Raw genomic sequence first — 26,283 nt, 5'->3', positions numbered from 1 at the left:
TTTATCAATTGCAATAACCTGGTTACACAGATTTAAAAAAGTGTGTTGTATATATTTACAGATTGGTCCCATAAAAATTTTATTAATATCAGTTCAGCAGTTTTAATTCAAAATAACTGTTTTTTTTTTCACAATTGAAACCGTTTTTTGTGAAATACCAAGTTATCTCTGTTTGATCTGAGATCTGGACATACATGCTTACACATGTACATCCTTCTGAAGTCCCTTCCTTCTTTAGAAGTCGCCTAAATAATTTCTATAGCTCAATATTGACAGTTAGTCGTATCAACAACAAATCAGAATTCACGTATTTAAAGGCATATAAACACAAATTGCGTCTGTAGTTATTTCAAACACGTGTGTTGAGCTCGCGGCGTTTGCGCCAAGACGTTTACTACAGTATTTATATGTGATTTATCGGCATGCTTCTATACGTTATTCTATTTAAGTACATAAGAATAATAATTCTAAATGTCGTTTGTGATAATTATGATGGATTTTAATTGTTACTTTAGGATTTTTAAATGTTGAAAAATTGTTTAGATTTCTTTTTTAATTCGAATATTTTTTTGTTTAATTCTTTCATGCGACGTAAAATTTTGTATGAATCGAAAACGAACCACCTCTTTAAAGATATATTTTATCTAAAATAGAAATCTTTTGCCTATATTTGTATTGTCAAATACATTTTCGTTAATACAATAAAAACTATTTTTCTATATTAATAAAGAGACCTTTTATCTTACACGTGTCTACGAAAATAACGCAAGGCTATTCAGTGTTAACATTTGATTTCTTTTTAATTTAATCCACATTTAAATTTTGAAGTTCCCATGAAATTGAAACTGTTCATTAAAGTATCTTGTTTATTATAAGGAATTGTCTTTTAAAAAGAATTTTCAACAAAAGATCTCGCGTCAAGTTTATAATTTGAACAATTTTGACAATGGGAAAATTCATTATTATGATTAAACAAATCAATTATAACCTCTTTATGAATTATTTAGCTTTTTGTTTTAATTAGAAAACACTTAAATACATATTTATTTTAAAATTTTTAATTTACAATTATAATTATCTTATTAATATTTTCTGAACGCTCAATGATGTTTATCTCTCTCTCTCTCTAGGCCACGGTTAGCATTTCGCATTAAGTGATGTAAAGGCAAAGTCAATTAGGTATTTTAAGTAATTATGTAGATACAGTATTAAATTTAAATATTTTTTATTATGATAATAATCATTTCAGCTGTTAACGGGTTTACTGCTGAACATAAGCCTTCCCCATAAAGGGAATTTTGCCAGTAGTTGCCGCGCTTGGCATGCGAGTTGGCAACCGCAGTTAGGTTTTTACAGATGTTTTAAGAGCGACGCTGCTACCCATCCATCCAAGTTTCCTTGGTCGCCTCTTACGACACCCTCGGGAAAAGAAGGGGTAGCCCATTCTACGCCGGGACCTACACGGCAAGATTTAAATATAACTCGAATAAATACAATATGTATTCACGTTAGTACAAAAAAAAGTATCAATAATTATTTATAAATAAATAAATATTTCACTAATATTTTATATATAACTAATTAAGTTTTAACTTTTGTTTTGTAAGACATGGTCTGTGTGTATAATGGAGCAACGATGCTCCATTATACACACAGACCATGTCTTCAATTGTCACATAGAATACTTTAAACCTATTTTACGCAACAAAAATCAAAGGGTATAACTAGTACAACCTAATTGCAAACAAGTGACGTATTCTAAAATTAAATTATACCTGGTCTCTTTTAAATAGTCCTTTAGTACAAAATACACTCACGGTAATTAAATACAAGTGCTAGTAGCTTGCCTATATGTTTACGGTATTTTTATAGACTGTTGGAATCAGAGCAAAGACAGTTAGCTTTCCGAGCATGCACTTTGGCGGCTTAAAGTGCCCTGAAGTAAGACAGGTTAAGCCGCTAATCCCGCCTGTTGTCATTAGATAACGACTCGTTAAACACGCTCCAACTATACGCGTCTCGTCCGCTGAATCACAAAGGAATTAACTGGCATGGCAATTTAAGTGATACATAATTTATTGACCATCTGAACGCAATGTCGACATGTCGATCCTTCTTCATAGCCAAGGGCTTCTAAGTAAAATAGAATTTTACAAATAAAAGAAAATTTTACAAGTAACCTAATAGCCTAATAAATTATTCTAAAATAAAAAAATCTAAACACAATGAAACTATAAAAAAGTAAATAGTTGATTTTTAAATTAATGATTGAAATATTAAATTACAAATTATTTAATTTAAATGCAATTTTACATGCGCATTTAAATACACTTTCGGGACTTAGTGCGATGAAAATGCACCCCACTTTGGAACGTTGGCAATAAAGAAGCAGGTACGTAAGTACTCTGTATATAAATATAAAAATTATTTCTCTATCTAACAGATAAATAAAAACAGATATTATGTTATATATCTAATGTATAAAATTCTCGTGTCGCGGTGTTTGTTACGAAACTCCTCCGAAACGGCATAACCGATTTTTATGAAATTTTGTGTGCATATTGGGTAGGTCTGAGAATCGGCCAACATCTATTTTTCATACCTCTCAATGATAAGGGTAACCCACACCTAAATATTTTTTTTTTTAATTTTATAGACAATTTTTTTTTTATTTTTATTTTATTATGATTTAGCATTTAAAAATACATACAAATTCTAATTTTCACGCTTTTACGATCAACCCCTGTTTTTTAATTGCGATTTTTATATACCGCAATAGGGTTGTAAGATGGTAATCGAATATAATAATTTTAGTAGGATAAATTTTCATGCATAGTTCTCGAAATAATGTATATGGTAAAACAACGTTTGCCGAGTCAGCTAGTAGAAATATAAAAATTACTCCTATTCTATAAACGTCAATTTAAAGGTATTAGTGGTTAAACGTCAGTGTACGTTGTAGAGTGAAACGAGAGTTTCTATCCTAACATTAATCTTGCTTCGTCCACTTTCAATACTCATTTCATGCACACGCCGGTTTCAGTTAGTTGATCCTCCCTCAGATGACCACAGTCTATCTGATCGATTAGGTCTTCTCCAGTATCTGCAAGCTTCTACTTTGAGGTTATATAATATGTATTTAATTTACTTATTTATTCATTAGTATATATATATATATATATATATGTGTACATAGCGGACTTAATGCTAAAAGCATTCTCTCCCAGTCAACCATAGGGAAGTGTCAGAATACTCGAATGAGATACTAGTAATTATTGATATACGTACATGCTAAAATTACATATATAAACGAATATATATATATTTAATATATTGACAGTAGCATCTCTCTTAAAACCTCACCAAAGGTCGAACTACGATTACCAACCCGCCTGCAAAGCATTGCAATTACTTGCAAGTACTTGCAAACCCCCCTCCCCCTTACGGGGAGGCCTATGTTTAGTAGTAGACAAATAACGACCGATATAATGATGATGAGATGATGAGCACCTGACCTTATAATAATAATTTTAGATTATAGAGAAAGCAACTATTTTCAAAAACTAAGTCAAATTTAACTCGGCCAAACGTTTTTTAGCTGACTTAATTTCAACAGACTTTTTTTAAACCAAAACTTTGAAATTATTAATTTCCGAAATAGGTAGACATTTAAATTTGAATCGGGGAACGATGCTTTTCTGATATAATATACACCTGTACACGTTGCATATAAATTTAAAATGAAAAAATATATAAGCCGTATATAAATCATACAGATTTAAGCCATCAGATATAAATCAAAATAATTAGTAAATGTAAAGATCACTATGAACCTTTTTACATTGTTGTTTCAAAAATATTTATAAATATTTTATTCAGTTTTTATTTTTCAATTTAATCCTGAAATATAATTCCCTCTATATTCTGAGTAACAAATTAACTTCAAAGTAACCCAGTGTACGTATACATGGATAAAAAAGTTTACTTGTTTTTGGCAAAGCACTTGTATAGAGGCACTATCTCATTTATTCATCACTATATCATTATTCATTATTCTATATCATTTAGTAAGTAAACTGAATCTAGCCCACAACTGACGCTCCGAGATAGACATATTATTTAATATCAACAAATATAACCTATCTCAATTAACCGACTGTCTTAACCATAAAGTCAAGTAGCTTACTGAACTCCTGAAATTAATTCAAACCTTCAACTGACACAAATATTATGAATAATTTATATTTAAACACTGAGCAGATGTTTGCAAATTAAACTTGCTAGATATTGATACCTTTATTATTATAATTTATTCATATACATATGAATAAATTATACCCTCATCTGTATAAATATATATACATAAATAGATTATTCCCTTTCATCTAAAGCTTAACATGTAAAATAAAAGCAGATGAGGGGACAAATATGCAATACGAAATTGGAAGGATTAATATACTATAAAGATCTATATTACAAAGGGGGTTAAAAATCCACTTTATACTAAACATATTAAAATTAATTTTCTATTAACTGTCAAGTAATATGTTTTTTTTAATTTTTGTGGGCAGAGAAGTCATCAAAATCAGAGTGTACTCATAAAGCTAATTATGAAAGTACATAAAGTGAGAGATACGTGTATAAATAAAAAGGTAGAATTAAGTTTTCCCATCCAAATATAATCTACACCAGTTTAAGGCGAATGTGAATAGGCTATCCGTGGGCCCGCGAGCCCCATCTTAGACCACATCATCGCTTTTCATCAGATGAGACAGCGATCAATCGCGGAACCCTTCAATAGTAAAAATAAAATAGTATCACTTTCCAGCAGCGACAACTCTATTAGCTATCCAAATAAGACCGATGTTAATATTATCGAGAACTATACACACTAGAGACTATAGCATGAGGTTATCCTTGGCGTTACAGGCATCCTTAAGCTACGATAAGCCAGTTTACTGTCAGCCGGACCGTATGCTTGTTTACCAGCATAGTAGTATAGAAAAATAATTATAATATATATATTATACTGTATATTTATCATACTGTTATTTTCATGGTACTGCTCATGACAATAGGCGACGGTTACCACTTTCCATCAGGTGGGCCGTCAGCTTATTTGACATTCTAAGTTGCATAAAAAAATTACAAACGAACTGATGTTGCATAAAAAAAAGATTATAAAGAAACGTTACTAAATTATTATTTTTCAATTACACAATAATTATGGAAATGTGATTTTAATATTTTAAAAATATTTCTATTATCACAGAAGTTAGTTATTATAATTTAATAAATTATATTTCAAAGATATTAAGTTGGAATATAATTTAGAGCAATTATTTATTATTATACGGTAGCTATTTGAACATTTTATATAATTACTTCCTACTATTTATAAAGTTTTGGTTATTACGATAATAATTTCGTTGGTTTCGAGTTCCTAATTCTAACTTTGCCTTATAATGTCAATTTATATCAGACTAGTTGAATCCCACAGCTTCGCCCACGTGTTTACTATTTAAAGTATCTTGTGTTTTAAGTAAAGATATAATCCGTCCGTGCCCCACATTCGTACAGTAGTTTTTGCGTGAAAAAGTAACAAACTCATATCTATCCTTACAAATTTACGCATTTATTTATATTATTTAATAGGGTTTTTAGTACCTTGGCACTTTACCATAGAAAAAAACTTATGCGACTTAAAATAGCAACAAGCTGACGGCCTACCTGATGGAAAGTAGTAACCATCGTCTATAGACATGAAATATACCTATCTATATATCTAAAATATTGTCTATAACCTTGCATCTGGTGAATCATCAGTTTGTTTAACGTTCCATGTTTGTAGAGAATAAAAAAATACAGTATATATGCATTCTGATTTATGAATGATAAAATTATATGACTGATTACTTAACGTATGATAAATCGAGTGCCGCAGATTAATAAATTATGATATTTACATAACAGCATCTTGGCATCTTTATTGATACTAAAGTATGTACATACATACCTTATATAGATAGTGTCTCCATACAAATGCTTCAAGAAAAACGAAAAGGTCATCTTTTTCATACAACTTTGCATGATAAATAGTTATGAGCGATTCCTTCATAACTTCTATATTTATTTTGTTTATAATTTTTGCACCTTTTCAATGCGCAAAACTCAAATAAATAATTAACTATAGATACGTCGTGTACATAAGTATACAGAATATTAATAAAAAAACGAGTCAGATAATTTGACAATTAGCTGACAAATTTGACCTGTTTTTGAGATTCGATGCTCTATCTATATAATCTAAAGTACATACATATATTACTTGACATACGATAGCGTTTGACAATAGCTGACAAATAATCAAAATTTATATTTCATTATGACGAAAGATTTGGCTTTTTATGTGCAATTGTTTTACTTTATAATCGGTTATGTGCTTTTGAGTTTTTACAATAATTATTCAATAAACTTTAAAAATCCTTTCACCAATAGAAAGCTACATTATCAACAAGATAAATGGCTGTGTTTTATTCAAAAAAATACATTTATATATCAACCCGTGCGATGCAAAATTTGTTCAATTAATATCTCAATTGTTGTAGATACTAAATATACAGAATTGTCGGTAAAGATGTTTTTGGCAATTTTTATTCATTCACGTCATCTCTACTAATGGAGATAGGTGGAATAGAATTCCACTCTTTCGAAGAAACGTTGATAAAGACAAGTGCAACTGATCAATTACGTTGCTAATTATAAACCGATTTAATAGTTCATTTTGCAACTTTGATTTTACATTAGTAATTTATATTAATTATTTTGTTCCACGAAAATATACAGAGTTTAATCATGGCAAAACTATTGTATTATATTTTTTTTTATTTAAAACTAAACTAATGAACCGTTTTAATAACATTTCTATAAAGCCAATCTCTAAAATATCCTTTTAGATAAAAAAGAATTATCCAAATCGGTTTATAAACGACGGAGTTATAAGGTAGCAAACATAAAAAATACTACCGATTAGAGAGCTTCACCTTTTTTGAAGTCGGTTGAAAACCATAATACTCATAGAACCCTCTCATCATACTAACGTATAAAATAAGTATGTACATTCCAGCCCCAACCCGCAGGGCCCTTTCATCATTGTTTAGTTATTTAATTAAGGATCAAAAGGTAAACACCCTCAACTGAGCTTTTAGAGCTTCTTCAGAGCTTATTAATTTTCTAAATACAATTAGTTTCATCAAAGTACCTATTTAGGAATTTTCTGTTTTATTATTTTACTATGGACCAGAAGGAGACTTTATACGAAAGTCGTTTGCTTGGGCACCTCTGTCCTATTCGTGTTTCAACTGTGAAGCTGTTGTGTAAGGGTGGAATATGACAGTGAATTTACAGCGTACAAAAGCACACTTTAGTCCTCAGGAATGGTAACGCATGGGGGATATCATGATATTTTATTTGTTATTGGTGACGGGAATTAACGCGATCATTTACGTAAATTATGATAATTTGCCTGAATTATTTCAATGTTTCGATCACGTTGCACCGGCCGTGTTTACCAATAGACTGATGTAGCGCTGTCATGTGTCCGTTTTCGAGGCAGTATTTTTTTCTACCCTCTCTTCCCCCAATCACACAAAATATGACACTATAGTGAGCATCTTTGCACACAACACCAACAGTGTCTTTATGTATTTTATATTGATAATTATTTCATAGCTATTTAAAAATTTAGCTTTTTTAAGTGATTTCCAAAAAGAAGTTTTCAATTCATTTACATTTTTTTTATCAAACATTGACTCGATTTTAATTCCGATTCCTTTCAAAATCGGTAGTTCTGCATGCGTGCTAAGAATTAATTGTTGCAAAATATTTACTATGCCAATACCATATTCATAATTAAAATATTTTCTAATCTAATGTGTCTATGAAAGATTTCGTTCTGTATCGATGTTGTGCACGTAAGGTTCGTATCGAAACATGGTGTCGTAAGAAGTTATTATAATGTAATTATAAATACATATTAATAAAATAGAAACAATAATGTAACAACTAACTAATTATAAAATAAATTTTGTGTATAAAAAAAGAAACAAACAAAGAGTTGCGTCGTGCAATCGAGTCGTCGTAAAATAATGTAAGGTGATTGTCACAATTGACGTAACTGTATGTAACCTGACACCTTATATCAGATTTTATTGAAAATTAGTGCATAGATGCATAATACATACAGACAAAGCTATGAGAAATGGGTATTGAATAAAAAATATGATATAACCATTGACACCTTGTTTTCATATATTTGTTCAAATTTCAAATTTCGGTGACTGTTCAGGGGCAGTAAATTCTAAAGCATTATTGTTAAGGTAAATCCAAAGTAGGATTCAATTCAAAATAATGCTTCGACATCTCGTCGCCCAAATCTCATCTCCTGAGTATGCTCTATGCATAATTCATAAACACAAATGAAGCCCTATTGCATATACCTACATAGAGAGAACTCCACACGAGCCCTCACCGCCTAGTGAACTTTATGCCAAGATTTGATCTACCTAATATAGCATTTAAGCAAATAAGATTACCTACCTACCTACCTTTACGTCTGTAATATTTTTTAATAACTTTTATCTGAAATTAACGATATTATTTAGGTAAACCATAAGAATTTACCTGGATTATCATGACGTTTCGACCACATTACACCGGCGTGGTCACGCTTAAAGTCAAAAATTAATATTGCATTTTATTTACCAATATTATTATTTATTAAACAATGGTATACCTTAATTGATAATGTATTATTGGAAAAATACGTGAACTGTTTTAAAACAATGAAAATAAGTATATTTATTTTAACATTTTAAAATACAAACGCTGCATTCGAAAACCTCAAAAATATTGAATAAAAAATTTGTTACCTTCCAAACAGTACGATACAATAGATTGTATTTGAAATAGATAAATGTTTTATTTCTGTTCCAAGTTTAAAACTTCTGCAGCGATGTTCAATAACATTCTACCGTATCAAATTCGACAGGACGAGTTTAGAACGTAATAAAAAGGATAACCCCTTATAGGGAAGGTTTATGTTCAAAAGTGGACCTTTTTTTTAATGGATAATAATAGAATAGTAATTCCGCTTATGCTAACGGTATACGCTTGTTGGCACCAGTGAGGAATGATATGTGAAAATGAAAAGGAAGGTTAGTTATCTAATCGTGATGAATACACCTGGAATTCAGCACGATGGATTTCAGAGGGAACCACATGCAGGTTAACCTGACATATATTGCTAGCAATGAAACTAGTAGTTCGCTTTACTAACAATCATTTTCCCCCATTAGTGGACAGTTAACGACTAATATAATTGTAAAATAATATAATAAAACAAAATAATATTCTTACTAGTGTAAATTTAAGAAAAGAAATTTAATTGAAATATACAACTCATTCATGAAATAAGGTACCTGAAATTCATTAAATACTTTGTATTTTGCTACTGTAGCAGACTCGCCACGCGATAATACATATAAACCATAATGCGGTTTCCGCTCGTTGAAAATTAATGTTAAATTTATTTAATACTTAAATTATATTAGATATGTCATAAATTAATAAAAAACAAAATCTCTTGCCATGCCTTATTTATTATATAATATAATCGTGAAAAATTTAAACGACTCTTAATACCAACGATTCGTATCCAGTTATATCAACAGCGCCTGCCTCCAATACTTGTCTGGAAAAAAGAGAAATTTATTTATTTTATTTTTTATTGTTCACAGTTTGTGTAATAAAAAAATAGATTTGCTTATATAAAATGGTATTACATGGTAATGTATAAATCATCATCATCATGTCAGCCGTAAACTGTCCACTGCTGAACATACTCGTAGGCCATCCTTCGACCATTAAATTTGCATATTTGTCACTTACGACACTAACGGGAAAGAAAGGGATGAGCCATTCTATACCGCAACCACACGGTATAGAATAAGGTAGCCAATGGGCTAAGGAAATGCTTCCCTTCTTTTCTCGTAAGCAAATCGTGCAAAAGACTTTTAGAAGAGACAATTTAATTGATTTTTTTTTTAAATGTTATGCATTTTGATGCGTTAAAAAGAAGATATTTTATATAAATCCTATTACTATAAAAACCGTATATATATTATCATATTAGGTAGACATAACATTCTTTATTTATTAAATATTATGATTATTAGCCTTTAAAATGTTATTTTTTTTTTTTTAATTCCATATATTAGGTACATATAGGTTTACTAGTGTAATCTTTTGCAAGAAACTACACAGAGTATCTATCTATAATTTATGTGTGTTAATCCTTATACAAAATTAAAAAATTTACCCAGCAGTTTTCGGCGATTGTATACTGCTGACAACGACTTCTAGATTTCCAACAACGTTTTCGAAATATGTTAAATCCACATTATATGATTTATTTCTGAGATTAATTATTATTACATAGTTGACGCCGTTGTGCCATCTGTAATATAAACAAAATTATAACCAAATATTTAGTAATAAATTATATTTAAATAATAAATATTTTTCTACGCTCATAAATAAATAATTTCAATACATTCGTTAATACATGTAAAAAAATTGTATTCAAATACGAGTACTTATGAAAAAAACCTATTATAATATTTATTACAAATTTAAAATGTTGTAATTTCACGACCTTGACATAGTTGTTTGTTGATAATAACCTTAAAAACATATTGAACCAGATAATTATCAAAATGATAAAATGAAGATAAAAAACTTTTCAAATAACAAGAGCAATTTATCTCAGATTAAGTCATGTTATTGCATAACATAAATTCATATGTTTACTAAAAATTTTAACAAACTTACATAATACTACATATTGTTAATACATAGTATTTCTACACGAAAACAAAAGAAAAATAATATTCTTAACATTCCATATATTTATCTACTTTAAAAATGTTATATAAAATATCTAATTTTTTTCTAATAAAATAAAATACGTGCACCTATAATTTTCTAAAACAAAATCTATCTTCAGAAAAGCATCTCTTTATCATTATTTTCAAACTTACTTCTACTCTTTTTTTATATTATATGAGTTTCTCTGACTAAAAGTCTATGCCAAAGCTTTATCAACAACATTTAATGAGCCTACTGTTTTCCCATACAAATACTATTTAAATTTAAAATAATAACTAATTAATATTCTAATTACCTTCTAAAAGCAAAAATATCAGAATTCAGAGCAACAGATTCGTATCTGCCGTATCTGAAAGTAGATTCTGCGCGCAAAAGTACAAGGGTTTTATACACGTTAAGATGTGATCTCTCTACGCCCTTTTGTACTTCCACGTTTAAAGTTTCATAACCATCAGCAACAGGAAGCCAAGTCTTATCTGCTGTAGAAAATCCTGCAAAAAAAAAAAACAAATGATTGATAGAATGTTCAAACTCAATATTTTGTTATTTATTTTATTTTATTTCTCTCTTATTATGTTAAGTATATCATTTAAACTTAGTTCTAAGACACCCACATTAACTTGCTATACCTGCATTTTTATCGGAGTTCCACTGGAAAGGTGTTCTTTCTGGGTCTCTAGATGCAGTCCAGTAATTTATTGGGTCATCTGTATTACATCCACTGGGATCTACAGTATCTTCCCAGCTCACAAATCCATCAACCATACCAATTTCTTCACCCTGTAAGATTTTTGTACAATGATTATAATTAGGTATAACAACAATTTACTATTTAAAATGAGCCAATTCTTATGCATTATATAGATATACTTTGTTTCGTGGTATATAAAAAAAAAAGATAAAACATACCATGTATGTAACTGCTATTCCAGGAAGTAAAAGTACAATCATGTTGATACCATCAACCAACTCTGGGCTAAATCTTGATGCAACTCTATTGTTGTCATGATTACCGGCCTAGAATAAAAAAATATAAATATATGATACATAAATAAAGTATATTAAACATGGTGAAATGAAAAACATTGTGTTAAAAAATTGTATGATGAGTGAAATTTTATCATTTTTCAGAAATTGACATATCTAGCTGTTACCTGGGAGGCTCAAAAATTTTTGTATAATTATTTTTCGTTTTATTTTTTTTAATAAAAATGCATTTACTGGTACTTATTACAACAAGATAGTGATGAATGCAATTTTATTATTTAACTATATAAATAAATTAGAAGAAAATATATCATGATACATACTACCCAGTTTGCAAGTTTGTTGATAGGCTTGAAGGTTAAAAATTTATCTAGAGCATATTTGATTTCTTCAGCTGTCGAGTCACCATTAACATCAGATATGAGTACAAAGTTAAATGGCATTTGAGCACCTTCACGTTCGCCATCACCAAAATATCTCATGGTCACTTGAGGGCTAGAATAAGCTTCCGTCATCATAACTCTGCTGAAGCCATCTCTTTCTTTGAATTCATCAAGTACTTCTCTCCATTGATACACCATGTCAAATGTCTCGTCTTGATCAGATGTGTAAATATGTCTTAAGTAATTGTAACTCAATGGATCAGCATTTAAGTCTCCAGACAGTGGCTCATCTGGATATTTCCCACCGTATAATTCTTTATCTACTTCAAACAAATGAGTAATAGCGTCTACTCTAAAGCCTGCAACACCTTTTTCTAACCAAAAACGTATGACATTTTTCATTTCATTAACCACTTCAGGATTACGGTAGTTGAGATCAGGTTGACCAATCACGAATTGATGCAAATAATATTTGCCTACTTCTTCTCTATACTCCCAAGCACTCTTGCGGAAGACACTGATCTGTCAAAATATATTAATATATATGTACATATATACATGTATATATGTATTACATATATTAGATCTCTTATAATTATAGACAGAAATATATTTAAAGCAAGCGCGTAATTTAATGGAATCTCTTTTAATTCGAATACGATACAAAGGCATCGGGCTTAAGAAAATTTATAAATATAAAATTCTTTAGAAATGAATCTAATATACTCGTAACATAATGTACTATCTATCTTTTTAAATGCCTTGCTAAATTTCTGTAACCACCATATCATATCAGCCGTTAATTACATATATACTACAGAATAGGCCTTCCTCAAAACAGGGGTTTTGCCAGAAGTTGCTTGGCAGGCAGACAAGCAACCGCAGTTAGGCTTTGGTCATCTTTAAGAGGGACGCTGCTGCTCAACCCTCGACTATTATAACTTCCCTTAGTCGCCTTTTACGACGTCTACTGGAAAAACAGAGAAGGCCCAATCTATACCAGGACCACACGGCAACTGGCTAAACATTTTTCTGTTATTGTAAAATAGAATATATATTAATCAAGATAAAATATTTAAGATTTATTTTTAATAATACAATAAATAAGTACTTACCCAATTATTTGGAGGTTGTAATACTCCATTTTCATCTACCACGCCATCTTCCCATACAAAATAATCTAAATATTTTTCATGACCTCTTAGTGCTTCTTCGAACCATACACTTTCGTTGCTTCCGTGGTTTGGAACAAAATCTAACACTATTTTAATATCTGCACAGAAAAATGGTTTGCATATAATGGGCAAGTTTATTTATTAGAGTGTATTTCAAAATGTGTAGTTATATATTTACCTAATTCGTTTGCTTTGGCTAGAAGTCTCTCAAAATCTTCTATAGTACCATACTCATCCTGAATATCATAGAAGTCAGATATATCATATCCAAAATCGTACATAGGTGACTTAAAAATCGGCGAGAGCCATGTTGCGCCAACACCAAGTTCTTTCAAATATTCCAAGTTTTCAGTAATTCCTGTAAAATGTTATACATGGCATTAATTTTACCCATTACGTCAATAGATATAAAATATTTATTAATATGTTAATTAATTTATATTAATTATCACCAACACCATTTTTACCTAATGCTTAGCTCGTAAAGAATGCCATTCGGGTTTACTCTCTACTTGTACAAATTTTATTGTGCAATAGAGAATAAATAAATAAATGAACAAATAATTTAAAATTCAATTAAATCAGCAAAATTCATTATTATTCCATTAATTCCAATTATTACCGTTCAAATCACCAATTCCATCGCCATCGCTATCCTTAAACGACCTCGGATAGATTTGATAAAAAACTGTCGTCTCCCACCATTCTAATTCTCTTTCCTGACATTGAACTTGTCCTAAGAGGAACAATAAAGGCAAAATGAAGTACAGCTTCATTTTGCTAAATCTGTAATAACAAATTGAAATACAAAATTAAAAATGCATGACAAAACGAATAATAATTTTATTAATTAAAGCAAGAATTTGATAGTGTATTTATAATGGAATTGTATGGTCTTATATGTATATTTATCGATCATTTTACTAATACAATTTAGGACACGTCAGATTGCCTTATTGCTTTTAACTAATGCCTCAATTAAATAGCAATCATGCAACAATCAAGGAAGGACACATCAACGAATATAACAATCTATGTAAATAATCAATGTTACTCCATTGATGGGTTGCCTTCGCTTCCACCGCAACCTATATACAAATTACAATTAAAATGTTATAAAATAAATTGTATTTATTCTTAAATAACAGAATAAATGATCCATTTGTGAGGTGACGTGTACACGGACAATAAATAGACAAACAAACAACACATAGTCGACTTATTTCTGGCAGCTGTTTAATTTTCTTATACGGGTAAATATGAATGTACGTTATGAGTAAGAAAGTACGTAAGAGAGAGTATAAGAGAAATTAATTTCACCATGTTGGTATTTACTTAATAAATTAATATTATAGTACATTATTAAACTAATATTATATACAGGCTGTGATCGTAACATCGCTCATGTGGTGATTATTTTTTTTTTTATATATGAATATATAAAAATGGAAAATGACATTTCACTATAATAAAATGTCCTCAGTCAAAGCAAATATTACATTATCAATTACACTACATCTTATCAAAATTTGTCTAGTAGTTTTTACGTGTAATATTCAAGTACAGATACGGTCTAGTAACAATATATCGAAATCCATTAAAATTTTGTGTTTTAAAAAAAAACATTTGAAGCAATGCTATCAAAACTTGAGAATATTATTCCCATATTATAATAGTGTTTTTCTATATAATAATAAAATAAAAATTGACAGATATGTATTATTTGGCAACTTACCCCGTGATAGTCCGTTTAAAATGAATAGTTCGTCTTTAGTACACGTCTCTTATTTATGGTAAAATCTTCAGATAAGATCCAGATAATATGTTGATTAAAATGTCCCAAGAGGCTTTTTATCGCTATCTCGTCTTACCAATATGAGCGAAACAATCGAAATAATCCAATTTTATAGATAAATAAAAACACACATCTTTTTTATCTATATACATATGTTTATTTCCAAATCTTAGCATTATTTTTTAAATATTTCATGTCTTTTTAAAATAAAAATATTTTTAAGATCTTTAATTATAAAAGATGTATTTAATCAAAAATTAAAAAAAAAAATCATTTCAAATGTTATTGAATGATTATATGTACTCCCGGAAAAAGTATTTAAAATCCTAATATTATATTATCAATCACATATTTATTCCTATAACAATACTAGTTTTTAACCGCAATTTCATTCTTGTGACTGGGACATATGAATTTATCGCAAATACTTATTATGCTTGTATTTTTTTATAATACTAATAATAGTAAAAAAAGCTAACGACCCATCTTTCATAAACTGGAAATCCTTATCTTTAATCATGAACATAATAAATGTTATGGTATTTATTCCATTGTATATAATTTAATTATTTCATTTGTTAAACAATTGAGCCCTTAAGGCACCAATATATAACAATTAAACTCACATTCAGCTTCATTCAGTAAATAAAAATGCAATATTTTATAAAATCAATTACGCAGAACAATAAAAATTAAAGACTCCTTTATTAGTGGAAAAACAAGCTCGAAGTTAAAATTCCTTTGGAAGTTAAAAAAAGTGGCTGAGCGATGAAGTTGGTCGCATAGAAAGTTTTTCAAGAAATACGCTCCGTTAGCCATCTTAAGAAAGATGAAGGTTTAATTGTAAAAATGAATTTTCACCTTTGTAATATTATTTCTCATAGTTGTACTCTCGACTCTATTCGCGCGAGTACGACATATCGATTGGAAAAATGAAATAAAATGTAGTTTACGTACTTCTCTATACAAAAATTCATGATAATTATATTAAAGGCTCATTATATGCCTATATTTAATAAAGATATTTTCACATTTATGACATTAGTAAGGATTCTTAACGTCATATCTAGGTACTAGTAGGGGTAGGTGAAGAAAATCAAATAGCGGAGGTCTCTGTCCTTACATAATACGTTTACTTCCTAACTAAGTATTAAAGTAGAATCAAATCAAGTACATAATAGCTATATCCATTAGCCATAATACGTACATCCATTAATTCCTACATCCATTAGAAAATGTAACTTGTAATCCTAAGATTCCACAATCTAATAAGAAGATTAACAAGTTCTTATCTCAAGGCTGTACTAAAATAAGTACCTACCACTTACTAAAACACTTTAATTAGTTCATCCTCTCTGAGGTAAAGCCACGCAGGTAGAAGTTTCGAAAAGTCTTTTTATTTATATACATATAAGAAGTAAGCGTAGCGTGACTTGTATTTATTTTCGACCGACATCAAAAAAAGGAGATTGTATATATTCGGTGGTATATATTTCATTTTATGTTTGTTACCTCATAACTACGTCAGTTGTAAATCGATTTAAATTATTCATAAAAAATCTTATTGTAGGTTTAAAGGGCTCTCTAGCTAAAACGTCAAATTATACTATTAAACGTTTGAAATTTATAACAAAAAAGATTTAACGTTGTCACCTATAATGCTATAGTGCGTTTATGAATAACAGTTTTTGGTATTAAAAGCTTATGATAGCTTTATAATGGATTTAAAAATCATCTATATCTAACGTTTCTGTTAACTTTTTCTGAATAATAATTTTTTATTATAATTTGAAAAATGAATATTTGATGTTGTTACCTATAATGATATAGTGCGTTTATGAATAACATTTTTTGTTTTTACAGGTTTAGGATAGATTTATAATGTATTTAGAGATTACTTAATCTAACGTTGCTATCAAAAATTACAGCAGATTTATTATATATTAATAAATAAAGATTATTATTTTAAAATTTGAAAAAAAAAGGATTAATGCTGTCACCTACAATGATATATTGCATTTATGAATAACACTTTTTGGTATTACAGTTTTAAGATAGGTTTATAATGGGTTTAGAAATCATTTGTACCTTATTATTGGACAGTTACGGTAGAATATTTATGAAGATTTTTGTACACATATTATTTCCTTGTTATTGAGAGCTTATAACGGGTTGATAATTTTTATGAATAAGATGGTTACAATAAAGTATTAATTGGATATTATCATTATATTCGGCTACCCTTACATAAATATTACACAAATATACCTACATGTATTAAAAACATGTTTAACAAAATAAAATGTACGTATTTGATATAATCGCATTAAAATTATTTCATTTTACTTAAAAATATTTCGTCAAGCAAATATTTCTCAACGTTGGATACCTCTGATCCTCTCGCATTTATGCGATGAAACAGTAATATTTGAATGGCTGCGTTTCGAGTTCAAAAATAGAATATGGCACTATCACATCTTATGTTGTTTATTACTGACCACCGAGGTTTAACATCTTTATCTTAAGGGAAGATAACGGGAGAAGGATGTCATGGGTTTTACAGCGTATTATGTTTACTGTTCAACATATAGGCAACGTTTACTACATCACATCATGTAAATTGTTGGCTTATTTGCAATTGTAAATTCTATAAAAAATATAAATAACTCCATGTTATGTATTATAATTACATAGAAAAGATTATTTATTATATTTATTTGAAAAAGCGGATACTTTTAGATGTCAGGTTATATCGAAAATATACACAAGCAAATATAGTCCTTAAAGAGATTTTCTTTCAGTCAACTTTGAGAATTCGAAAGGGGAAAGTATATATAGAGTTCACATAAAAAGCATATCATATATGGTGTAAAAATAATATGATAAATAATAAACTATACTATTAATAAATATATAAATAGTAACTGGATTTAGACACAATTTTCATAAGTAGACCAAGCATACATATCTGAGCTAAATGTATCTATAAAGATAGTATCTATAAAGAAAACTCTTAATATAGAGTTATTTCATATCATTTCATCTATAATATAAAGGATCAAACAGAAAGAAATAACCTCTGGTTCAACCCTTTTAAGAGATTCTTTTTATTATTAATTTCCTAAATAGATCAAATTACAAAGATATTCGCCACAAATATATAGACATACTCTTTTTAATATATGATGTTTTATTTTATACGCTTTTTACTTTGTCTTTGGTACTAATAATTACTCTGCACTTGATTTGGCCAAATGTTGTCTCTATTTTAGAGCGAGTAAGATCGATTTTCGATTGATTAGTCTGTTAGTTGCGTCCCTAGATAATAACTGTACCCAAATTCTAGTGCTTATAATATACAAACAGTCAAACTGAGACTTACATCAATAACTCAAAGATGAAGTTAATCAAATTTTAGATTGAATTCCAGTCTTTCTCTACACTGGAATTTGAGATAACAATCTTGGACAGGGGAAATTATCAGGAAAATAGAAACGCGTACAATCCCTGTGATTCTATATTTTTTTATTGGTATCATAATTAATTTACATTATTATACAAAGTAAAATAAACATTATAAAATACAATAGTTTACAATACTATTATTTAAAGAACCCAGTGGTTGTTTGTAAAACTACTCCTTCATAACCAGCCACAGGGAAGGATGTAGCGCTGAAGGTATCTCTGAAAAGAAGAATAGGTAATGTTTATTTCACGTTGGCAACATATCATATTATATTAATTACGTTATGACACTGTAAATAGTATATATTTTGAAAAAGACCAAAACTTTTAGAACGATCCTACGATATGACCCATTTGTAAGATTATATATTTTGTAAATGTAAATACACTACTTAATTATTAGTATTTTAATTTTAAATAATCATTTATATTATTAAACAAGGGAGTATGATTTAAATCGAAACATTGTTTATAATTAGCTCTTTTCTGCGATCTAATGAATCCGTTTTCTCCCTTTATTTTTTTTTTATACCACTGAGGTGGCAAACAAGCATACGGCCCACCTGATGGTAAGCGGTTACCGTAGCCTATGAACGCCTGCAATACCAGAGGTATTACGCGCGCGTTGCCGACCCTGAAGAAACCTCTTTACCCCCTTTTGAAGAACCCCATGCTGTAGTCTCTCGGGAAAACCTCGGCAGGGAGCTCATTCCATAACCTGAGTGTTCGTGGGAGAAAGCATCTCTGAAACCGCGTTGTACGCGACCATTTAGGCTGTAAGGTATGAGGGTGAACTCCCTGCCGATGGCGAGCCGTACGATGATGGAAAGTGGCCGTAGGCATCATATTGAATAATTCCTCTGAGCACAATCCGTTGTATAAGCGGTAGAACACGCAGAGTGAGGCAAAATCTCTCCTAAGACTTAAGGGTTCGATACCGCTTGCAAGCATGGGATCATCGACAATTCTCATAGCTCGTCGTTGCACTGAGTCGAAGGGTTCAAGCTGGTATCTAGGTGCTCCCGCCCATAAGTGACAGCAATACTCCATATGGGGCCGGATTTGCGATTTGTAAAGCATTAGTCGCTGATCCGGCGTGAAGTAATGCTTCGCTCTATTGAGCACACCGAGTTTTTTGAAGAAGAAAATTGAAGAAGAAAACAAACAAATTTAAAAATATTATGTTTCTATATTCAAATATTTCAGGTGTTTATTAATAAATGAATTAGTTTTTATTTTCTTTTGTCTTCTGTATAGGTATAGGACTAACAGTTTTCTATAGTTTTTTTTCCCTCAAACCGATAATAGCCTAATTACTTGGGAATTATTTATTTTACTTTAATACATTTATACAACGCACAAGGTGATATTCATTATGGCATATATCCATGCATTATCCCCTGTCTTTTTTAATATTAATGTTTCTATTATTTTTAATAAGAAGTATTATAAGGTTTCTTTTTTTTATTTTTCTATTTATTATTTATTTACCTACTAGTCAACCATAGGCAGAAATAAAAATATACCCAACGATACAATTCAATCTATTACAAATCATCACGCTTTATGTTAAAAGAAACCTTTGTCCAAAATTTTGTGATTCCAGATCCATACTTATGCTCTGCGTTGATCGATTAGTCAATTTCACATTTAGAAATAGATTACTTACCCCTCCACCTTGGGCGATTGAACACTTGACAATACGACTCGCACATTTCCGAAAACATTTTCGAAATAAGTCAAGTCCACTTCATATTGAGTATCTCGCATATTCACTACTACTAAATACACATTTCCATTGTACCGCCTAAAAATTAACATGATTTTGTAATCAATAATAATATAAAATTAAATACCTATTTCATTCATATTGCGAATTTTCACCATATAGTTTATGCCTAAAAATTTGTATAAAAAAAAACTTAGTGAAGTAATATGGATTAAGAGAAAAAAATAGACAAAAAAATTGAATTATCTGTATTTAAATATATGAAAAAAACAGTTGCATAGAGCATTTAAAAGCATACGGTGAAAATTTTAATATAGGTAAGTGCAATTCTAAAAAAGAGTAGATTAAGTTTGGTAAAAAAAAATCATATGTTAAAACTAAAGAACTAAAACAGAAAGAAAAAAGAAATATAGTTAATAAAATAATTGTAACTCAATATGAATAGTCATCCTATTTCATATCTATGAATCTGAAACCAAACATTACCTTTGGAAGGCAAATACATCATTGTTAAGAGCTAGAGACTCATAGCGTCCGTATCTGAAAACGTCTTCTTGACGAAGTTGAGCAAGTGCCTGGTAAATCTTCAAATGAGATTTATTTGCAGCTCTTTGCGCTTCAACATTCAAAGTCTCATAACCATCAGCAACTGGCAACCAGGTTTTGTCGGCCGAAGAAAATCCTATAAACAAGAAATACATCTTCAATAGAAAAAAAGCCTCATTCTTTATTCAATTTGACAGACAAATACAATAATTACTTCCTACTTTTTTCATTTTTATTCAAGTAGTATTATCGATTTTTTTTAATTATAACTTACCAGCATTTTTTTCAGCATTCCATTGGAATGGTGTACGTTCTGGATCTCTGGATGATTCAACATAGTTAATCGGGTCATTGGTATTACAACCGGCAGGATCAACGGTATCTTCCCAGCTCACGTAACCATCTACCATACCAATTTCTTCACCCTGTAACATTAATAAATTAGGTATTAAAATAAACTATTCATTATGTTAGATCATGAGAATAATAAACTGAATAATGTTTTTTCTAGTTCATAAAAATATTGAACAAATTAAAACAAATCGTTTAATACCTATTTTTCTTTTACTTATTATAAAATTAATTCTGGTTTAGTTAAATATAAAATCTCTGATAATGGAAGCATAACGTACAAAATAAAAATTTTACTATCACATTTTTTTTGGTATATATATTTAACTGACGCTATTGTAAAAAGTGTCATAATTTAGTTTTATTATCTTAACTACGGTTATATTCTATTTACACATTATTAAAATACGAATATAAGACTTAAATAGATACCATATAAGTGACTGCAACTCCTGGCAGCAATAACACTATCATATTAATTCCATCGACTAACGCTGGACCGTATCTGGTAGCCATTCTACTTCTGTCGTGATTTCCAACCTTAAAATTATAATAATATAACATTAATAATAATATAACATTTGCAGTAAATGGATAAAAATTGGAAGAAAATCATGTTTTACGTACCACCCAATTGGCATGCTTATCTACAGGTTTGTAGGTTAAAAACTTATCTACAGCGTACTTGAAGTCGGCAGCGGACCCTGTTTTATCTACATCAGTGATCAAATCAAAATTGAAAGGCATTTGAGCGCCTTCTAGATTTCCATCACCAAAATACCTTACAACATCTTGAATTGTAGAATAGACTTCTGTCATCATAACTCTAGCTAACCCATCATTTGCTGCAACCTCTTCAAATACATCTCTCCATTCATATACCATATAGTAAGTTTCATTTCTGTTTCTTGTATAAATATGAGTAAGGCTGTCAGGATGTCCTGGGTCTAAATCAATTCTACCCGAAGGTGGTTCGTCAGGATATACTCCTCCGAAAAGCTCTTTGTCCACTTCAAACAAACAATTAATAGCATCGACTCTAAATCCGGCAACGCCTTTGTTTAACCAAAAACGAATGATGTCCTAAAACAAAAATAAAATAGTAACAATTGTTGTATCCCACATTTTTGTCCACGTAAATCAGGATTAGTAAATCAAAATATAATCTATCTGGTATACTAAATTTCATTGAATTCTATACATCCACTTATCTTCGTGTTTATATGTACCATATGTAATAATTAATTTTACATGTACTACACATGTAAAATTAAATTACGGTTATAATCCATTAAGCATATTCTTTTCTAAACGACTGGCAGCATATCTGCAATTTTTTTGATATTAACACCCCCATGGGCGGACATTATTATTTACTATCTATTGACACGCATGTTGATTTACCCCCTTCGTTATAAAAAAAAATTTACTTACCTTCATTTCTTGAACAACATCTGGATTGCGGTAGTTAAGATCTGGTTGGCCAATAACGAATTGATGTAAATAATATTGACCAACTTCTTCTCTAAACTCCCACGCGCTTCCACGGAAATGGCTTATCTAAAAGCAACAGTTTAAAAATATATAGATTTAATTAATAAATAGGATAAGCTATTAACGTAACTTGAAGGAAATTAAAAATATCTATAAATTAAATAACATACCCAGTTGTTCGGAGGTTGTCTATTACCATTTTCATCAATGACTCCATCTTCCCAAATGAAATAGTTGTAATACTTTTCATTGCCTTTAAGTGCTTCTTGAAACCATACACTTTCGTTGGATGTATGATTAGGTACGAGATCAAGAACGACTTTTAGACCTAGATTATAAACAAAAAGCATTTATCACATTATCCACTTTACTTTTATTATTTTTTACATTTAAAAGCACAATGAATTTACTTACCTAATTCGTTAGCTCTATTAAGAAGATTGTCAAAATCTTCCATAGTACCAAATTCATCGTGAATTGCGTAAAAATCAGAGATATCGTATCCAAAGTCATACATTGGTGATTGGAATATTGGTGATAACCAAATAGCTCCAACTCCAAGTTCTTTTACGTACTCTAACTTAGATGTAATTCCTAAAAAAGAGATAAAAACAATTTATAAAATGAAGTATGGTGTATTTATTTAAACAAAGCAGCTAACCTACTTTTTAAATGAATATACGCAATGCCATCATTTCTTATTTGTAACCTTGTTTGTAAATGTTATTGAATATTATTGTTGCTGTCAAACATTAAATTTTTTCTTGAGTTTTGAGTAACTTTTGTAACATAGTTGTAAGTATATATATTTCAATGCTTGATGCATTGAAATATATATACTTAATACAATAATAATAATTTAAAAAAAAATTAAAATTATACGTATTTACCTTTAAGATCTCCAATTCCATCGCCATCACTATCAGCAAAGGATCTTGGATAAATTTGATAAAAAATGGTTTTCTCCCACCATTCTTGTTCATTAGCTCCCGTTATACCATCACTAAATAGTGTTATAAGTAATGGTAATAAAAATACCACCCGCATTGTAAATTCACCCTAAATTCTGAACAAGAACTATTGAATGATTATTTGAAAACTGACATTTTATACAATTTGGTATACTATATATACTCATCTCACAATTATCATTCATCAATAAATCTGATAAGATCAGATGGTGGTCTGAAGATAAGATTTTAAGACATGTTTATAAGACAATTTGTCATGTAATGTCGGCTTTTTAAGTTTACTCTAGGGAGCAACAATGTACTATTTACAATCTTAAACTGATTTAAAAAACTTTCTCTAATTGTTTAGTTAAAAATTATATTTATTTAAAAAAAAATTTGGTAAAAATAAATTTTAAAAAGTACTTATTCAAATTCATTGATAGTACATCATCATCAATTTAGCCTGTCTATCCATTGCTGTATATACTCGTAAACCTTTCCTAAGACCTTCTATCATGCGCGATCCTTCGTTTTTCGTTATCATCCAATTCCAGCAGTTTTCTAAATGTCCTCGGTCCATCTGGAAGAAAGGCGTCACACGCTCCGTCGTCCTTCCTTTCCCCTTCTTCATCTTTTACCATCGCTAGCTTATCAAATATGGCCGGATCACAGCCGTTTTAGCTACCTATGTCAACTACTTTAGTTCTCCGTCGAAACGCCTCATTCCAGGTCATGTCTCTTAGAGAAATTCCAAGCATAGCTCTCTCTGTGTGCAACTTTGTGCAACTTTTAATTTATGGACCAGCTTCAGGAATCTACACCGTAAATCATGGCGGGGAGGACACATTGGTGATGATTAATAGTATATCAATTAACTAAATTAGATAAGTACATAAATTAATTTAAATTCTTGCTATTTAATGCTTTTCCTTGGTAAACATTTACTCGAGAACAGGTAAATAAAAGCTAATCTTTATTCAATCAAATATGGTTTTAAATTGAAGTCCGATTAAAGTCTTTAAAGGAAAAAAAACACAATTTAGACTAGACAACGGCTGTCGAATCAGATGGTCAACTAGTCTATACTTATAAAGAGGCAAAATTCACTGCTGTCTGTTTGTAACAGATAAACTTAAAAACTGTTCAGCCTTTTAAAAATTCAAGTAACATAAGTTATATATTATTTTCAAATACATTAAATATTCCTATGAAAGTATGATCATGCCACCTATATGTATTAATTTTTTTTCTATTAAAGCTAATATTAAATTATATCAATTTATCTTTCTATCTACTCATGCAAAGCCAGAAACAAATTGTTAGTTATGAATAAATTCCTGAGAAAATTTCAATGAATTCAGATGCAAATGTGAAAAGCATAAAACCAGATATATAGAAAGAACTCTTTAACTCTTACTATTTGGCGTTTGGTTCAAGTTTTCCGGCTTTATCCTCTTAGTCATCACAATGACCCATTAACGTTCCAATACGAACGCATCGTATCCCCATAACAGGAGGATATTAAATTACTATTACACTGCTGTCCAAGCAGCTCAGTACTTATACGGTTTTGTATACTTAAATACGTTGCTATACTGAAGTAAAATTAATGGATAAAATATATTCTTCACTATGTTATGGCATAAACATCTTTAAAGAATAATTTAGGTGCTTCACATATTGAACAGCAACGGTTACCACTCAGTACGTAAAGGAGCATCATGAAACTAACTTTTTAAGATAAATTTTATTTCACAAAAAATTATTTCATTCGGGGTAAATACAATAAAATCTCTCAAAATTTATTTTTTGATCTCTTTGCATCCTATGAACTGTTTCATTTTGAAGTGCCGTATACATAGCATTTAACTAGCCAGCAAGAATATATGCACTGTTTGATATTGATGGAAAATTTTGAACTATCTGACATTAGTGATGTTTCTAAAGGAATACCAAACTGACAGATAAGATAATCAAAATTATAGAGAAAATCTAAGTACTTCCTCTAGATATTTTTTAATAGAAGATAATGAAATGATAACTCCGCCTGATCTATCAATGTACACTGACGGGAAACCAGTGATAGATAATGGGTGAGGATCAAAGCAGGTCAACTGGGTTAACTGGTGGGACTGATTCATCAAGAAAGAACCACAACTGTTTCTTACAGTTTTCTTCTGAATGTTTCATATGTATAAAAAAATATACAACATTGCAGTTAAAATTGTATTTATTTATTATATATAAATATATCAAATAATTAAGTGAAGTGAGTAATTAAATTCTCAGATCTGCATTCTGAGTACTAAAGCTTCGTCTGCGGTGAGATCTAAATAATTGGCTTGAACATTATCACTGGAAATTAAAATAATTATCGTTATTATATTATTTATGTTTAGTTTATTAGTTATATATATTTATATATAAATTAATAAGTTAGAAATTTACTGTATTTTTA

General features: G+C 29.7%; 4 protein-coding genes across 7 annotated transcripts in view; 1 reads left to right on the top strand and 3 right to left on the bottom strand.

Annotated features, from left to right (window-relative positions):
* The window catches only part of LOC113516600 (dual specificity calcium/calmodulin-dependent 3',5'-cyclic nucleotide phosphodiesterase 1A), a 295,443-nt gene that overhangs the window by 118,427 nt on the left and 150,733 nt on the right, over positions 1 to 26,283 (top strand).
* Positions 9,640 to 15,343, bottom strand: LOC113516669 (maltase A1-like). Its single transcript, XM_026901125.3, has 10 exons — positions 15,228 to 15,343; positions 14,115 to 14,278; positions 13,671 to 13,850; positions 13,433 to 13,590; positions 12,258 to 12,839; positions 11,857 to 11,964; positions 11,577 to 11,727; positions 11,243 to 11,438; positions 10,379 to 10,516; positions 9,640 to 9,751 (listed from the first exon to the last, which is right to left on the bottom strand). Exons 2-10 carry the CDS (start codon positions 14,266 to 14,268, stop codon positions 9,685 to 9,687), a joined length of 1,734 nt encoding a protein of 577 aa, XP_026756926.1. The 5' UTR covers positions 14,269 to 14,278; positions 15,228 to 15,343; the 3' UTR covers positions 9,640 to 9,684.
* Positions 18,792 to 24,005, bottom strand: LOC113516895 (maltase A1-like). The gene is made up of 10 exons (XM_026901390.3): positions 23,763 to 24,005; positions 23,287 to 23,466; positions 23,043 to 23,200; positions 22,813 to 22,938; positions 22,006 to 22,461; positions 21,811 to 21,918; positions 21,302 to 21,452; positions 20,968 to 21,163; positions 20,422 to 20,559; positions 18,792 to 18,971 (listed from the first exon to the last, which is right to left on the bottom strand). The coding sequence occupies exons 1-10, from the start codon at positions 23,917 to 23,919 to the stop codon at positions 18,890 to 18,892; spliced, it is 1,752 nt and encodes a 583-aa protein (XP_026757191.2). The 5' UTR covers positions 23,920 to 24,005; the 3' UTR covers positions 18,792 to 18,889.
* The window catches only part of LOC113516889 (maltase 2-like), a 65,461-nt gene continuing 65,220 nt past the window's right edge, over positions 26,043 to 26,283 (bottom strand). For all 4 annotated transcript variants that reach the window (XM_052902622.1, XM_026901380.3, XM_052902623.1 and 1 more), the window contains one exon: positions 26,043 to 26,180. In XM_052902622.1, the coding sequence (XP_052758582.1) occupies positions 26,111 to 26,180 (70 nt within the window). In that variant the 3' untranslated portion in view covers positions 26,043 to 26,110. The remainder of the gene's footprint in view (positions 26,181 to 26,283) is intronic.

This window comes from Galleria mellonella, unplaced genomic scaffold (assembly GCF_026898425.1).
Source record: "Galleria mellonella isolate WM207_F2 unplaced genomic scaffold, CSIRO_AGI_GalMel_v1 utg93, whole genome shotgun sequence".
Taxonomy (NCBI): Eukaryota; Metazoa; Arthropoda; class Insecta; order Lepidoptera; family Pyralidae; genus Galleria; species Galleria mellonella.
Note: the sequence above shows the minus strand (reverse complement) of the source record. Positions and strands in the feature narration are given on the sequence as shown.

Excerpts from the sequence above, each read along its gene's own strand:
- LOC113516895 (XM_026901390.3), bottom strand. The coding sequence starts at position 23,919 with ATGCGGGTGGTATTTTTATTACCATTACTTATAACACTATTTAGTGAT. Across the intron at positions 22,939-23,042 it reads GACAACCTCCGAACAACTGG|ATAAGCCATTTCCGTGGAAG; the intron begins GTATGTTATTTA and ends TGTTGCTTTTAG. Across the intron at positions 21,453-21,810 it reads GAGTTGCAGTCACTTATATG|GGTGAAGAAATTGGTATGGT; the intron begins GTATCTATTTAA and ends TTAATGTTACAG.
- LOC113516669 (XM_026901125.3), bottom strand. The coding sequence starts at position 14,268 with ATGAAGCTGTACTTCATTTTGCCTTTATTGTTCCTCTTAGGACAAGTT. Across the intron at positions 13,591-13,670 it reads AGCCAAAGCAAACGAATTAG|ATATTAAAATAGTGTTAGAT; the intron begins GTAAATATATAA and ends TTTTCTGTGCAG. Across the intron at positions 12,840-13,432 it reads TACAACCTCCAAATAATTGG|ATCAGTGTCTTCCGCAAGAG; the intron begins GTAAGTACTTAT and ends ATATTTTGACAG.